The sequence below is a fragment of the Callorhinus ursinus genome, unplaced genomic scaffold (genome assembly GCF_003265705.2).
Source record: "Callorhinus ursinus isolate GAN/ISIS: 27379988/994484 unplaced genomic scaffold, GSC_fseal_2.0 scaffold6, whole genome shotgun sequence".
Taxonomy (NCBI): Eukaryota; Metazoa; Chordata; class Mammalia; order Carnivora; family Otariidae; genus Callorhinus; species Callorhinus ursinus.
In genome coordinates, this window is record NW_027397068.1 from 2189174 (window position 1) to 2206849 (window position 17676).

At 33.2% G+C, this 17676-nt stretch overlaps 1 protein-coding gene across 3 annotated transcripts in view; it reads right to left on the reverse strand.

Moving 5' to 3' along the window:
• The window catches only part of PHIP (PHIP subunit of CUL4-Ring ligase complex), a 134734-nt gene that overhangs the window by 28401 nt on the left and 88657 nt on the right, over positions 1 to 17676 (reverse strand). For all 3 annotated transcript variants that reach the window (XM_025858872.2, XM_025858481.2, XM_025858473.2), the window contains exons 22-29: positions 14955 to 15031; positions 12534 to 12765; positions 7764 to 7883; positions 5938 to 6045; positions 5262 to 5386; positions 5049 to 5131; positions 1437 to 1548; positions 1009 to 1070 (exon numbers count right to left, since the gene is read on the reverse strand). In XM_025858872.2, the coding sequence (XP_025714657.1) occupies positions 1009 to 1070; positions 1437 to 1548; positions 5049 to 5131; positions 5262 to 5386; positions 5938 to 6045; positions 7764 to 7883; positions 12534 to 12765; positions 14955 to 15031 (919 nt within the window). The remainder of the gene's footprint in view (positions 1 to 1008; positions 1071 to 1436; positions 1549 to 5048; positions 5132 to 5261; positions 5387 to 5937; positions 6046 to 7763; positions 7884 to 12533; positions 12766 to 14954; positions 15032 to 17676) is intronic.

The window sequence follows — 17676 nt, forward strand, 5'->3', positions numbered from 1 at the left end:
CTAGTGAGCAACTCCATTATAAACGATTATTTCTATTATGTCACAAGATCTTTTTCCTTTTTGTTTTTTAAATCTTTATTTTTACCTGATGGGAAAAGTGATATATTATAGAAAAAAAAATACAGAATAATATAAAAGATAAATTAAAGAAGTCCTTATATTCCCATCCTTTATAGATAATCATTATTAATATTCTGGAATATATATCCTTTTAAATCTTTATATGCATATGCAATGGTGTGTTGTATTTTTTAAAAAACAGAAACAAAAATGGGCACTACAGTCTGTAGGCTTCAGCCACACTGGTCTTTTCTCAGTTCAAGGAAGTTGTCTTACTGCCTAAGGCTAACTCCCAAGTCCTAAGGCAACGTATCAGGCCATAAGCAAGAAGACAATTATTAGCAGTAGTAAACTATCCACTCATGGAGGCCCTTACATGTGTCAGGCTATACAATAAGCACTTTATGCACATGATGTCATTTAATCCTTCCAGAAGCCCTGTAAGGTATTAGTTTATAGAATTTCAAAGGTTGAAGTCCTAAAAAAATCTTAAGTTTTGAGTCTTTTAAGGAACTTGCCAAGATGACACAGAAGATGGCAGTGATAGGGTATGAATCTATGTTGCACTCAAAAGGCTGAACTCTTAATACTATGTTTTATATTTAAGTTCTGCTGAAGTTACAATTACAAAAAAAATCTCTGCTCCCAAGTGCTTACCTTCTAGGAATGAACAATTAGCAAAACATTTTCATATTTTGCTGTTAACTAATTTCAATCTTCCCTTTTAGACTATAAATTCCAAGTGGGCAAAGATTATGTCTATCTTGTTCACTGCTATGCCTTCCCTACCTCCAATCCAAGGTAAGTAACAGGTGTGCAATAAATAACTGTTGAATGAATATTTTCTATATGATCTTCGTAACAATCCTATGCAGTAGCAAGTCAGCAAATCAGATTCCTTATTTAAGAAATTATATTTGTAACACAAAAAGCCTAACATACACTTACCATTATTAGGAATAAGCTCCATATCCCAGGGACTCATCTTTTCTGTGTCTCCATTGTCCCAGCTTAAAGGAAGGAAAATCCCTATGTTAAAAAATCTAAATATTGTGTTAGAAGTTTCATAGAATCACACTATAAAAATAACTGCTTCAAGTGTTTAAAAAAGTGTCTCACTTTATTAATAGATGGGGAAAACATTAAAAGTAACTCAAACTGGAGGTGCCTGGTTGGCTCAGTTGGTTAAATGTCTGACTCCTGATTTCGGCTCAGGTCATGATCTCAAGGTTGTGAGACTGAGCCCCACGTCAGGCTCCGCACTGGGCCTGGAGCCTGCTTAAGATTCTCTCTCCCCCTCTCCCTCTGCCCTCCCCCGTCCCCCCCCCCCAAAAAGTAACTCAAGCCGAACTAAAATACAACAAACACTCCCTTACCAAACATTATAGCACTGAAACAAACTATCTGGGTACTCAGGCTGAAGAGGTTCCTGGCTTTCAATTGTTCCAAACCACCAAGCATCATCTATGACTGATCTGAAACGGTCACCTAGACAAGAATAAAAGCCATCTCATTATTCTGAAATGTATTGCTGCTGTTGTTACTCCTTTCTCCCAAAGTATACCCCTTTCCAATAATTAAACTACCTATATAATTTCAGAAAATATACAAAAAGTGACCCACACACTCCAAAATAAGTAAATAAAATTGGCAATATTGAGGAAAAAAGTTATTTAATAAACATACCAGTGTGACTTACCAGTTTCCAGTACCATTTCTTACATTTTATTAGGGTCAGGAGAAATTCACTCTTAGGTTAAGCATTTTTACCAATCTAGAATTTTAAATTCACCATTAGGATTATGCCCAAACTCTTCAAATAAAAGCATGGTTTAGATAATTTATGCCCAACAAGTATTTATAGTCTATATTTAATTTCTTGTTTTCTATAGCCAAGTTCTTCCATCAAGACTCTAGCCTAGAAACAATAAAAAGAAAACATCCAACTTGCCTTCCTTCATGTCAATCATCCTGAAGTTATAACACTCATTTATAAATTCACTTTCTCTTTTCTATAAAAATAAGAGAGTAACAAAAGAAAAACAACTAATCTTTGTAAAATAGCACTCCCTGTGTTCCTTTCCTTACCCGATTGCATTCAGCTACTAACCTGCCACTAAAATTATTTTCCCCAAAGACCCTAATAAACTACCTTCTCAGCTTCCTTCCTTGTCATATGAAAACTGTAAATGACTCTCTTCCTTCTGCCACTCTTTCCTCTTCCTTGGCTTTCACAATATGGAGTGGTTTTTCTCCTGGTAAGCATAGGTTAGGGTCTCAAAGACTTGAGTTCAAATAACCTATCTGTGTGATTTTGAACAAATTAATTATTTTAGAACTCATCTAAGTTTCATTTTCAAACCCATAAAGAGAAAAGTATTTGTTTATATATTCTCATTTTTTACCAAAAAGATTTAAAAGTTTATAGAGATATATAGCATAAAATGAATTAAAAACTTAAAAAACAAGATAAAAAAATTTAATGACAAAAAGGGAAGTTGGGAGCCAGGAGTAAGTTAATAGAACACAACTACATTTGTCAAGTTATATTTCACTTTGAATGGGTATGTATTGGGGCCCAAATTTAGACGCAAGCATTCTAACAGCCAATGTTAAGAGGGAAACATGATCTATTACCAGAGAGAGTCTCTAATTGCTCTTCAGATGCATATTAGTGGCACTGAACTTAGTGAGAAGCTACCATATAATTAATAAACAGCATTCTTGACACCACCACAACCTTAAACATAAGGATGAATTTCAAAGAGCTATTTTTTATGATCCTACATACACTAATGACATTATGCTAAAGAGGAAGAACTGGATAATATATGCATAACCACAATGAACAATACTATAGAAAGATAATGAAATTAAGCAGGGAATAAGTACACCATTCGGAGTAAGCTTTAAACATTTCTAAACATTTTAAATGGCTATCAGTAGGTAGATGCCTATTTCGTCAGAAATAAAAGACCATGTAGTACTAACTTTAGAAGAAAGTATTAATCTATAAATTTAGGGAGGAAAAAAAAGTTATGATCCAGATAAGAGAATTCCAATGTATATCTACCATTTGAAATATCTCTCTGATATGTCTAATGCTTGCCGTATTTTCTTTACTTAGGTTGTTACCAACTCCTTTCTGGAATATTCGTGGATTCTGATTGCTAATAATTGTTCTGCAATATATTGGCAGATGCATGTCTTTAAAAAAATAAAGTTTTTCAGTAACACATGCAAGTAATTTAAAAAACAAGTGTACCAAAGGCTTATAATCAAAACCAAGAAAAACATCTTTAACTCTTGTAACTATTTCTTCTTGAATTTAGATTTCTAAATGATGGGTACAGAGCTATTTCTTCACTCATCAATTTTAGACATTAAGTATTGACCTCTCCATATAATTGTATGTAATTATGTGTATTTTATTTAATCTATATCATTTTTATAACTATGTAAATACTGTTTGCTATAGAGCCAAATAGTACACATTTCCCTTCTATAATTTTGAGTAACTGTTTCACTTTTTTTGTGATTGGTTTTCTCTGGATTTACTATTAAGTCTTCCCACATGCTCTAATAGCTTAAACTATAAAACATTCTTCAACATAATTTCCAACAAAATCAGACACATTAGGGAATTCATCAGTTCCATTTTCTTTCTTTCCTGAAGACTTTGCTCTTGGAGGACAACATCTTTTGAACTGGTCATTTTACACACTTGCTAGACAGATGCTATCCTGAGACTTCTACTGACTATTACTGGGAATTCATTTTGGCTCTTTCCTATTCTGGATTTCCTGTCTCCTGGAGGGATTCCATGTCTTTCCCTTCCTTGGTTCATTCCCTTATTCGATAGAACACATCTTTCAAAGCTTCCAGAAAAATGGTGTAATGGAATTTATATGGAATGTAAATTTTTTTGATAACGTCCATGTCTCTAATTTTGTTAACTTGCATTTCTCTAAATCTTCTTTTTAGAGCACACATTTAAATTTCTAAGTTTACCAAGACCAAACAAGATATATCACCATGCCAATGTCTTCCAATGGCACTGGAGAAGAGATGGACTGGCATATCAACTGATGTGCTTTTTCAAACCAAATATGCCATATATGTACCACAGCCCACTCCAAATTGACAGAGTGGCCGTTTGAAAATTAAAAAAAAAATACTCTAATGAATTGCACATCCATGTGAACATAAATTAATGCATCTTAAATGCCTGGAAACTTTTAAAGTTTGAGTACTGATTACAATATATTAAGTTTAAAGACTGTAACAGATTAAACCAATTAAAGAAAAATGCCAGTTCAGCTTTAGTCCCAGTCCAAATTATTAAACATTTTGAATTGGAAGAGGTCTTTTGCTTCAAGTGTGAATTGTTTTATTTTTAAATGAAAATTTAATTCAACACATAAAACAGCTCGAAGATTAGCTATAAACAATCTTGTAACAGTTTCCAAATCTAAGAGAGAAAATGTTTAGAATTTCAGCATCAATGAGATTAAAAGGACAATTGACCCTTGAACAATACAGGTTTGAACTGTGTAGGTCCACTTACACATGGATTTTTCTTTTTTGATACAGTACAATATTATAAATGCATTTTTTCTTCCTTATGATTTCTTAACATTTTCTTTTCTCTAGTTTATTGTAAGAATACTTATACAAAACACATGTTAATTGACTGTGTATGTCATCAGTAAGGCTTCTGGTCAAGGGCAGGCTATTAGTAGTTAATTCTTTGAGGAATTAAAAGTTATACACAGATTTTCGACTATGCAGGGGGGTCAGCACTCCTAATCCTTGCATTGTTCAAGGGTCAACAGTATTTTAAGTACCTGACACTATCTTCTTACTTTGCTATTAACATTCCCACAAATGGCAAGAAGATTTCTCTGATTATCTTTTTTCTGAATCATTAAAAATAGTAAATCACTTATTAGATTAAAAAAAAAAAGTCTTCTAAATAAATTACCCACCTATGTTCCACCGCCTATATTTTGCGTCATCAAATTGTTGTCTCAGGACGAGAAAGTCTATAACATCAGGCATATCGTGGTATCTAATTACAGATAGAAACAAACTGATGAGGTCACATACCTAAAAATATCTAAAAGAGGTTAAAATTTATCTGAATCTTGAAAAACAGTGTACAATACTAAGAAACCACTGCCTCTTTCAATAGTCCTTACTTCATGGTAAATGATCCGCCTGTCAGTTTACCAGTATCAGGATCTAGAAAAGCAAGTTTAAGGCAGCAAAGGGTAGGCAATCCCACTTCATACTTTATGCCAACTATTTTCATCAGTTCTTGTTCCTGAGAAAGAAATAGAAAATAAACTGTCTTCACAAAATAAATCACAAAATAAACTGATAAACATAAAACATTTCTCCATTTCAATCTTGATCTAGGTGGTGATTATTCTGTGCATGCAAAATTTGTTGACCTATGTACTGAAGACGAATTTGTGCACTTTATAGTTAACAAATTATATCTCAATAAAAACTTTTTAAAAAAGGGAGAAAATTACTGAAATAGAAGTTTTCCAATATAGTTCCAAAGACCTCTACATAATTTTGAACTCTGGCTGATAAATCTAAAAATACTTATTTACAAATACGAAGTTTACCTTAGACATCAGTGTTAATTTTCACTATAATTACACTTCGTACCCAACTTATAAACTACTGGAGTACATAAATTGAATCTTGTGTTTCTTTGAAAATTAAATAACTCTTACTCTCCAGGACTGCTTCAATTAAAAAAACCTATCTTCATGAAACAGTTTCTTACAGTGAAAAGAGTAACATTCAATACAACTTTCTACGTCATCTAAAACTGCATCTTTTAAGTAATAAACACCATACCCGTAGTTCCATTTTATGCCACGGCTGTTTTTTGGGATTGATACTGTAAATCTTATTTTTCCGGGCCATTTCAACATAAGCTTCATGTCCCTGCCGGAAGTAATAAACCTAAAAAGTAAACAAAGTCACAATTTTAAGCCTTGAATGGTCCCCTTAACCCAAGATGTAAGGTATCAGCTAAAACTGCAAAGATAGAATTTAATATCCTTTCAAAAGAAATTCTAATATTTTGATAGTTTTACCTTCTTTGTCTCAAGTTGTCCTAATTGCCACTTAATCATAAAGTGTCCTAAATAATGTTACTTTGGTTATACACTAAGATGATAAAATGAGCAGTTTTTTTGTTTGTTTCACTGTTTTATTTTTGGATTCAAAATAAGCTGACCTATGCTGTAAAACAAAGTAAGTTGTAACTAGGAGTCATGAATTATTCACGTATTTGGGTAGCAAGTGGTTTGTACATATGCAGTAAACTTTGAAATGAAAAATGTATTTTTATTTATATTTTATCCTTATAAAGAGAGCAAGGTATATATTTATGTCTTCATTTTATAAAGTTCAGATTTAAATGACACCCGACTACCATCCTGGTATCTACTGGCACTTGACATAGTAGTCTGATACCAAGTATTCTTCCCACTACAAAAAAAAATAGTGGAGCTTGTTAAAAAATATTAAAATTTTTTAAAATGCGATTAAGTTCTTAGTAACATTCTGGGATATCCATTATTCTACATACTTTTATTCTATTCATTAATATCACTATTACTCCAGTTTGAAATTTCATACAAAGGAATAATGCTGAATGAGAACTTACCTGTTTAAGCACCAACAATTAAAAAGACAACTTAAAGATTTTGAAAGAAAATTATTCAATAAGAATTTAGACACTTTCTAGTTACCTTAAAATATATTAAATTTAATCAAGCATCTTCTTGATGCTCAAGGACCTGTTAGGCTCTATCATTGTACTAAATTATGACAATGTAGAAATGTCCTGTGCTCTTCAAGTCTTCTTAAGTAGGGTGCCTAAATAAATTTTTTCTCAGACTGCTCTTTAGAGTTACCGGGGCATTAAAATGTTTTTGTTTCCTTTTTTTTTACTATCACTTGCCACTTTCTATTGCTAATTAGTGTGGTTTGCTAAAGAAGCTCATATTGTACTTCCTAATTTATTACTGCCAATATTAGATACCAGATGACTCTGCTTCTCAACACTTACGCATAAAATAGAAGACATGAACACTGGACCAGGAAATTTTGATCTAAGATCTTACATTTTCATTTAAATTCATAAGTACATAGTCCAAAATGATGACCAATCACATTTTCTTAAAAAATTTTTGATTCTAATAAATTTTTTAAAAGATATAAATTATAAGCATTGTATTTAAATGAAAACTTATGAAATAAAATTACAATTTTATATAAAAGTATTTTATATTTTATATAAAATAAAATGCTGAATTGCATTTTTCCTTTAACATGTTATGTATTTAAGCCTTAAGCTAAGAAAAATATACTTTTAGAAAGAAGAAAATTGGCAATAGAATCCTCTTATTAAAAAAAATACTAGTTTTTAAAATGCCAATAAAATTTCCATTCTCTTACAATATTTAGTTTTCTTGTTGCAATATTAAAAGTGGCAAGTGGTCTCAAAAAAGATCAAAGTTTTCCTCCTACTTATACCTTTTCCATACACAGCTACAAACATCTAAAATGAGATACTTTATGCAACTGCAATTTTCTACAGTTTCAAGAGCTATTTTAAAAACCTTAAAGATACTTCTAAGAAACAAAGACTGTTCTTAAAAGTTTAAAAATACCTCATCACCCATCTGTGGCACAAATGGACATCTTCGGGGAATAGTATCTGTAATCCATGTTGAAGGTAACCATTCTTCTAATGTCAAACCATTCTCCGTTAGTTCTCCCACAGCCAATCTCTAAGAGTTTAGAACATTATAAAATAATATTATCACAAAAGCAATCATCTCTCAATATGTCCTTTAAATACTGATAGGGGTGCCTGGGTGGTGGAGTTGGTTAAGCATCTGACTCTTGGTTTTGGCTCAGAACATGATCTCAGGGTCCTGAGATCGAGGCCCATGTCAGGCTTCATGCTCAGTGTGGAGTCTGCTTACGACCCTCTCTCCCTCTGCCCCTCCCCACTGTGCTTTCTTGCTCTCTCAAACAAGAAAGTAAACCTTTAAAAAAATAACTATAGAGGTAATTAAATAAAAGGGGAAGGAGATCTTTGAACAAAAATATATACTGAGTATCAAAAAACTTACTTTGGGGCACCTGGGTGGCTCAAGTCAGTTAAGTGTCTGCCTTCAGCTCAGGTCATGATCTCAGGGTCCTGGGATCGAGCCCTGCATCGGGCTCCCTGCTCAGTGGGGAGTCTGCATCTCCCTTTCCCTCTCTCTCAAATAAATAATCATAGTCATGGCATGTTAGTAAGAAATAAATAAGATATTTTCATATGGGCTGAGTAGTGGAAAATGCAGAAGGCTAATTGTTTCAGTGGGCTGGGCATTATACTTATACAAAGCCCAGGAATATTTTCTCCCCTTTTTGAAGTAGCCATTACACACTTGGCTCATTAGTCTCTAGAAAAAATATTTCTATCAGATTTTTTTTTCAAACAAAATGTCATCAAGCCAGGTCCCTTACCCTTTTTTTTTTTTTTAAGTGAGCACTATACCTGATGTGGGGCTTGAACTCATAACCCTGAGATCAACATGCTCTACTGACTGAGCCAGCCAGGTGCCCCCAGGTCCCTTATTTTAACTTCTGTGGCTAAATATAAAAATAGATCTCTGAGAAGAAGCTTTTTTAACTTTGCCCGCAAGTGGCCATTATTGTCTGGGTATTACCTTAGACTTAGGAAAAATGGACTTTCTAAGAGTCCTTGAAACCTAGTATTATTTGTAAGTAGAGAAACTTCATGCAATTGACTAAAAATGTTTTAGTTCAGTGTTTGTACATTAAGACTTCTAAATTTTATTCTCTTGTATTTTTTTAAAAAAGAAGGTAGTTATCATTGTGACTTAACACAAGTTCACTAAAGGAAATAACGTCATAATGGGATATCGGAGAACACTACAGAAGGTACTGCTAACAGCTGTTACTCAATATTCATTTTCCTCTTCTTCCTACTAAACACAACTTCTCATTCAAACATATCAGGGAGCACTCTCTCTTTGAAGAGTAAGGGAGGGATAAAGAAGTTTGACATTTACTGAGATAGATCCACTGGAGAATTTTAGTCAAAAGAGTGATAGAATCTGACTTGTAAAAAGGATCACTCTGGATGCATCAGAGCAGGGATTTGCAAATTATGGCCCATGGTTCAAGTCCCGCTGCTTCTACTTTTATAAATCAAATTTTTGGAACACAGCCATATCTATTCATTATGTATTGTCTATGGCTGCTCTTTGGCTACAACAGCAGGGTAGTGGGCCCCAGCAAAAGTTTGTTGATCCCTACTTTAGTGAACAGAACCTAGGGTGAAAAGGGGGGAAGCAGGAAGACAGATGGAAGACTACTGCAGTAATACAACCAAGAGCTTATGGTGGCTCACAGGAGTGCGACAGCAGAAGTAGCAAAAAAATACTCAAGTGCTGAATGTATTTAGAAGACAGAGCCACAAAAATCCCGATGGACTGGATGCAGAGTATGAGAGAAAAAAAATTACTTAAGGATAACACCACAGTTTTGGTGTAAACAACTAAAAGAATTGTCAGTGTAAGAAGAAGAGGGCTGGAGAAGGGCAGAGGGGAAAACTTAGAAAATAAATTTTGTATATATTATTTTGAGAGATTAAGTCAGGGGATATTTGAAAAGTTAATTTGTCCAGTTACTGAGCACCGCTGTTACATGACAGAGTTAGAGCCACAGATTTTCAGTTTCATACATTGAGGTTTTGAGTTAAAGTGTGTTTGAAAAAGTTTTCCTCTGACTTAATAATATTTCTTCCTGTAAGGAAAATATCTATTATCAACCGAAATAGCTAATAATTCTTAAATGAAACCAGGTAAGTTAGCTATTAAATAGGAATGATCATATTTATAACTGTAATTATGACTATGCTATGGCACAAACAAGAATCAGTATGATGATACATCTTATTCCCCAAGAATTCTTGGGAAACCTAGAATTTTTGGTTTAAGTACAGTTGTATCACACGGTACTTAAAACCACTTAGGATAAAATGCATTGAAGATTCCTCAAAATTTCAGCCTCATAATTTGAATTTTTTTTTAATTTTGGAGATAGAGGTAATTGATTTCTTTCCTTTCTATCCATGGAAATTCTTCTAGGTCCACCTCATATTTTACTTATTCTGGAAGCCTTAACTGAAACTCTAAGAAAAGATGTCCTTATTTGATTTCTGAATTACCATCTTTAAAATTAATCTGGCAATTAAACATATTAGATAATGTGAACTCTATTTTTATCTTGGGGGATTCAAGCAACTTGTTAGTCACACATTATTTTGAGAGAAAGCACTATGTCTTACACTTCTTTTTATCCATTGTACTGCTTTATAAACTGTAAGCACTCAATAATAAATTTACTGATCTGCTTTCCAGAGTTCCTATCAGCATAATGGACATATATCAGACATCTGAGATAACTTTACTGCATCTCTGGACAATTTTTTTTTTTTTAAGAGAGAAAGTGGGGGTTGGGGGGGAGTGGATCTTAAGCAGGCTCCACGCCCGCCCAGAGCCTGACTCGGGGCTCAATCTCATGACCCTGAGATCATGACAAGAGCTGGATACTTAACCAGACTGAACCACCTACGTGCCCCAGGAGAATTCTATTTTTAAATAAGCATTTTTCTGTTATCTGCCTTATTACTATTTTTTGCTTAATTTGAATACAATTAGTCAGATGGAAAATATCTTCATCTTTTCATACATGCGTTAAATATTAATTACTTAATGATCTCTCAGTTACTTTCCAGCTGTACAACTCTATGCATAAGAAGGGAAATAGTGTTTATTTGGGACAAGAAGACTAAGGAATGAGAACAATTCTATCTACTGTTAAATCCACTGGTAGACTAATACCAAACCATGTGTACGAAAACCAAATTAAAGGGAATAGTCTGTAATATTCTTACACTTCATGATATTTAAAGTTTGTCCCACATAAATTACTGGCACACAAATCCTACTATAATACTTCAAGCAAAACAGTGAAATTAAAATATGCCAAACAGTAACAGTGGATCCAAATATGGCACTGCATGAAGAAGCCCCAAGGTGTTAGTTTGTGCACAAGTATCAAATCAAGAGGAATTAGGTGAAGTAAACTGCACTCTTGGGACCAAAAAATTATGTTCTCACAGGGACTTAAACACTGTAAACCTCAAAAGTTCATCAAAACTGTCTTGAGATAAGGAAAAAAAAATTAGATACAGGGCTAAATCATTTTTCTTTAACCATTCTGTGTACCACATAAATAATGGGTTAACCTCCTTTTATCATCACTGACAACACAGGAGAGAAAAATGTGGGCATATGTGTGATATTCTCTTTAGTTAATCTTTCCCAGACAAAAGCAAAAGAGGTAACAAGAATAGTAGCTGTGGGATCCAAATTAAAGCAATTCCTAATTATAAAGCTGAAACAAGTAAGAGCTCAAATGAAGCAGATAAAACACTTAAAACAGATGTATTCTTAAATTTTTCAAGGCTCTCTGGAGATAAAGACCTTCTTGACCTTCTTAGTCTCCCTAGCATTTAATTCTACATTTGGCAACTTATATTTAATTCTAAAAATGAAAGAAGTTAAAAAAAAATCTTCCTTGTGTTTATTTAACCAAATATACTTTCCATTTATAGTCTTTTAGGGAATAGAAAACATGTCCCTTGTATTTCATTTACTTTAGAGTAAAAGTGAAATAAGTCTTATTTTTTAAAAGAATCCCATTTCCATTAGAGGTGACAAATCTTATTTCCGTAACATTTATTTCTTACATCCTCTGATCTGTCTCAAATTATCCACAGACTAAAGATGAAGTAATCAAACCGATACTACTACTGACCTAAGGACCATCTAATTATGGCTCACATGCTCTGTAAATTAATGAAATCTTGGCAACGGTAGTGTCCTACTTTAGATTCATAATTGTCTAATATCAACTATGACAAGTTCTGCCATTATTATTCCAGGTGATGTACACTCTATGCTTTCTGGTTATTTTCAGCAATAACAATTAATAAGGATGGTTAAAAAGTAAAAGCAATTAAAAGATGAATAAAACTACGTTTTGTAATGTTTTTTATATACACAAATGAATAAATCCCACCAGATTACCAAAAAAAATCTGCTCAAATTATAAGATTAAATGCTCAATATTTAGAATATAATTCTGTAAGTAAAATACTTTCACGTGCTAAACATTGAAAACTTGAGTAAATTAAATGTTTTGTTACAGTATATTCTACTACTGTGTACTTCTGAGTTTTTTCAAATACTACTAGTATGCTAGTACACCTCAACAATGTTTATGTTCATCAACAGCACTTTTAAAAGGAGTGCTTTTGTTTTCACAGGAAACTATATTAAAACAAAATCAACCTTTTGTTTTCTTTCTTTGGGCTTCTTTTTCTTTGGTGATATTTGTCCATCTTTTTCTTCATTTACTTTTTTCCTTTCTTTTTTAATCTGTTTTTGCTTCTGTTTTTCAGATTCTTCTTCTTCATCTGAACTGCTTTCTGCTTTCTTGGTTTTATGCTTAGGAATTTTCTTTGGTGGTTGCAGATTAATTCCTGCATCTGCCGTCCAGTCAGAATAGTCACTAGAGTAGTCACTAGAAGGCAAAAAGGGATTTAAAAAATATATATGCCAGATATACTGTAAGACTTTCTTTTAGAAAAATGTAGAGAGATCTCAATAAAGAATACGCACAAAATAAACTAAAAGTATTTCCCTATTTTTCAACTCATCACCTTCTAAACGGTTTCTTAAATTCTGTAGGCTTAACTTACTTAAATATCTCAAAGAAGTTTTCTAAGGTAAATAAGTATACAGCTTTAATTGTAACAATGAATTTAAGTGCCTTATTAGATTTTAACAAAAAAATTAATTTCTGAGTGCGGCATATGTTCAACATACCGTGGGGCATACAAAAATAAGGAGCAGAGGGTCACTTTCCTCAATTCCAGGAACAGTACAAAGATAGTATGGAATACTACAAGAGATATCAATACTGAGGAAGAGACATGGAGATTACTTTTTTGAGAGGAGGTGGGAACTCTTGACTAGGGGAACTCCAGTGATAGAGCACTACTACCTTCATGATAGCTAGATATTAAATGTGGTTGGGGTGGGGACTGTCAGAAGTGTTCTGGCCCAGTAGGAAGACTGCTTGCAAATTTTATTCAGTACCTATATTTACGTTAGGTACATCTTATGCTTCAAAGAATGACACAATTCTGAAAAATAAAGGTCTTCGTGTTTTATTTACCACTACCAACCATGTTTGCTTTTCTTTTCAGTTTACCTGCAAAAGACCTAATTTTTACCGAACCGATGTTGCAAAATAATCCAGTTATGTTATCTTCTGTTCTAATTTTAGTACATGAGAATACTACTTGATTTTGTACAATTTTAAAATATAAATATAAATGCTTTAAAGAAATCTAAGTTATACTATGTTAAAATCAATAATTAGTTCCCCTGTATTTAGTGACATATGACCTTACTCCTCTATAAAGATTAACATTGAAAGGACAGATTTTTCTGGAGTTTTATTCTAGTACCACCACCTCTTACCCCTGTCCTGAATGTCCTTAGTAGGTGTCTACAAATATCTCCCCAAGAATAATCATCACAGGTAACAATCAAATAATTAACGTGCTTTCCAGTATGATTTCATGACTTCATGTTAACTTGCAAAGGATTTTAAAGAATTTAAAAAATATTTTTAGACATTACACTGGATGCATGGGAATGTATCCACAGAGCAAACATCTATCCAAGAATAAGCTGTCCTCAACTTATGAGCATTTATTTATACTAACTCCAGCCATGGTCACGATAAATGGCACCTGTTAAATACTCACAGCTGCTACTCTCTGGAGTACTCAGGACTTACAGAAAATCTTCTGATTCTAGTACAGATCTAACTTCAAACTGCAGAACCCATCTCATCTGCTGAAACCACTAATGCTCTTTCCTATAAGAACCTCTGTGTTGTCTCATGGTTTGAGATACTCTACTTCCATTACTGAGACAAAACACAAAAGAAAGTGAGTTTTTCTTTCACTGCCCTGTTTCAAATATAAAGAAACTACCAGACACAACTATGGGTATGTGCGTATCATTGCTGGGAGTCACTATTGTGGGAATAAGAAAGCCCTTGATTCTTACAGTGATATAAGGAATTATAACCTCCACCTCTTGGTTTCCTTGGCAATTTTAAGAGCTACTGCTGATGGGGAGTAAGTGTAAGCTAAATATAATCACCATGTTCCCAAAGGCTTGGGAATGCTACCAAGGTCAGCAAAGATCACCAACCTTGTAACAATGTGGATCACTAGTATATATACAGGAGATAAAGGAATCCTCACTTCCATGGTCAAATGGGGTAAGAATAACAGGAAGAGGAAAGCTTATTCTCACTGCTGGAAGAAATAATTTATCATTCAACAAATTACACTATCTCATTACTTTCATAATTTAATGCTTATGTATTTCTCAAAACCGGTAATGAATTTGTGGTTCAGTACTACAAATAATAGTATTCAGACAATAAAATATCAACTAAGAAGGCTAAAAGCATTTTATAGATCTAGTTTCAATAACCAACATTTTTCTCTTACCAGATAAAACATGTCAGAAAGAAAATGTCCTAAAATTTGGACAACTACAAAAAGATCTCTGAAGAAGAACCAACTTTAAACCCAAAGAGATTCTGAAATGTGTTGCTGAAAAGAAGAATTTTCAGCTTTCTAAAGATTTCATATTACATGTGGAGAAACAAATTCATTGAATTACCTAGAACTGCCATCACTGTGCCATGCTCGCTCTTCCTCTTCAGATGTCCCACCACTGACAGCAACAACTTCACCTTCCTAAGAAATATTTCACACATATTTTATTGTTTAATTTTACAAAATAACATTCTAGGATTATTAGAAAATAGCAGTGATATCTAATAGTACCAATCACATTAGGGTATTTACAACAATTGAAAACCCGATTTTAATTATTTTAAAACATAGATCTTATATTTAATACAAAATTATTAAATGTATCCAAATCATTAAATGTATCCAATGAAAAATGTATCCAATGAAATAATACCTATTAATACTGGATAAAGAGCAATCTCTCAGATGATTAACATATTGAGAAGCTTCAATTAGGAGTTTACATTTTACTTACTGTCATCATTATTATTAAAAATAGCTTTATTACACATACAAAAAAGAGTATTCCAACTTTGGTATTATTTTAAACGAGTGATAGAGGATTAAAAACTACCCAAAGACTGTTTCTCTTTAGTAAATACTCTCTGCTCAACATAGGATAGTCCAGTGAGGCCATTTTCTTTATAAAAATTGTATTGAGCGCCTGGGTGGCTTAGTTGTTAAGCGTCTGCCTTCGGCTCAGGTCATGATCCCAGGGGTCCTGGGATCGAGCCCCACATCAGGCTCCCTGCTCAGCCAGGAGCCTGCTTCTCCCTCTCCCACTCCCCCTCCCACTCCTCCTGCTTGTGTTCCCCTCTAGCTGGCTCTCTCTCTCTCAAAAAAATAAAATCTTTAAAAAAAAAATCTGTTTTTCGGCATCACAATACCTTATTCAATTTCTCCCTTGCTCAAATAAAATTCTACACTCCAATAAAAATAACATCAAATTAATTAAGCTTTTACTATATTACAAAAGCTATTCTAAGCATGTGTATACATCATCCCATTTGATCTAGACAAAACACTACTGGGACAGGGATCAGTTATTTAAACAAAAGAATTAAAGCTTAAAAAGGTTAAGAAATTTACCCTGTACAACACAATTAATGAGCAACTAAGCTACTCCAAAGTTTAGACTACTCTCCACAAGAATGGTTCAGTGTTATTACTTGCTGGGCACATTCAAAGAATTTTTCAAAATAATAGGATGTATTCCTTTATTAATTAAATAAAATAGCATATCTTGGGAGAAAAGTTTTCTCTTTCTGATGTTTTAATATTGAAGAATGTGTATTACACAGCTATTCCACAAAGTTTTGAAAACTAAGCAAATACAAAAAGATCAAAATCCAATAGTAAATTTTAGTTAGAAAATTTAATCTCTGCTCAATATAACTAAAAAAAAGAATGTAAACAAATGATCTGATTATTCCCATCCTTACTATACATATTACTTCTTTAAATGGAGAGAAAAGAAATGTACTTCTGTATTCTTAGTACAAAATTAAAAGGTACTATACCGAAGAGTACAATCTATTTGAATAAAAAAATAGGATTCTTTTCATTAATTAATATAATGTGCTCAAGATGATATTCTGTTCTCAATGTATTCCTCTAGAAATTGCTCTAAAAGGATGTTAAAATAGAAGCAAATTAGTTTTGAAGACAAATAAGGATTTAGTTAACCTTTTATGTGACAAATGTACCTGGAATACATAAGATTCTAATAAGCTGAATCTTATTTAAAGTTATAGGAACATATTATTAAAAGAATCATACTAAATCTTTCAAAAAGAAAGAAACATTTTATAGAGGCAAATAACTAGCTCACATATATTTTATGTTTTATGCATATATCTGAACTGTCATGTATCAGATTTATGTTATTAGTATATTTGGTCCTTTTTACCAGATTGGACATACCATTTTGACCTGGCCACCCTAGGACCTAAAGCCACTGGAGAACAACTATTCAGTTGCAGTTAGCATACTCTCAGTTTGAGTTTTATTGCCATGTCTACAGAAAATATACTCAGAGAATTTCCATATATGTCTAACATTGTTCATAAATGTATAATAGTCAATAAGATCATAGTCTTTGACCTAAATGGGAGAGGGGGGTGATCAGGAAGGGAAGGGAGATGCTGTTAAGTATTTTTTAAGTTTAAGCTGTGATTGCAAATTGATTTCCCTTGTTGAAAGAATATGTAATTTTAGGGACAATGATATTTATGGAAATAATTACATATAAGGAAAATTTAAAATAAATTGAGAAGTTATAAACTGGTACAGAGATCAAAAACTAACCAAAATTATCAAATGTCTATTAATTAGTTATTATAGAGACTAGAGCTTCATGGTAGTATTTTATTTTTTTAAGATTTTATTTTATTTATTTGACAGAGAGAGACACAGCGAGAGAGGGAACACAAGCAGGGGGAGTGGGAGAGGGAGAAGCAGGCTTCCCGTGGAGCAGGGAGCCCAATGCGGGGCTCGATCCCAGGACCCTGGGATCATGACCCGAGGTGAAGGCAGCCGCTTAAGGACTGAGCCCCCCAGGCGCCCCTTCATGGTACTATTTTAAAAGCTTGGCTTTAGAGTAACAGGACCCTGTGTTTAATTCCTGCACTACCATTTAATAGTTAGGTACATAGGTAATCTATACCTCTTTGAACCTCAGATTCCTCACACATAAAATTGGAATAATTTATTCATATGCATTTGTTTTGTGAATTTGACATAATATGTGTGCCATGCCTGGAACATACAAAACAGGTCTTCAGTAAATGGAAGCTATCACACTATTA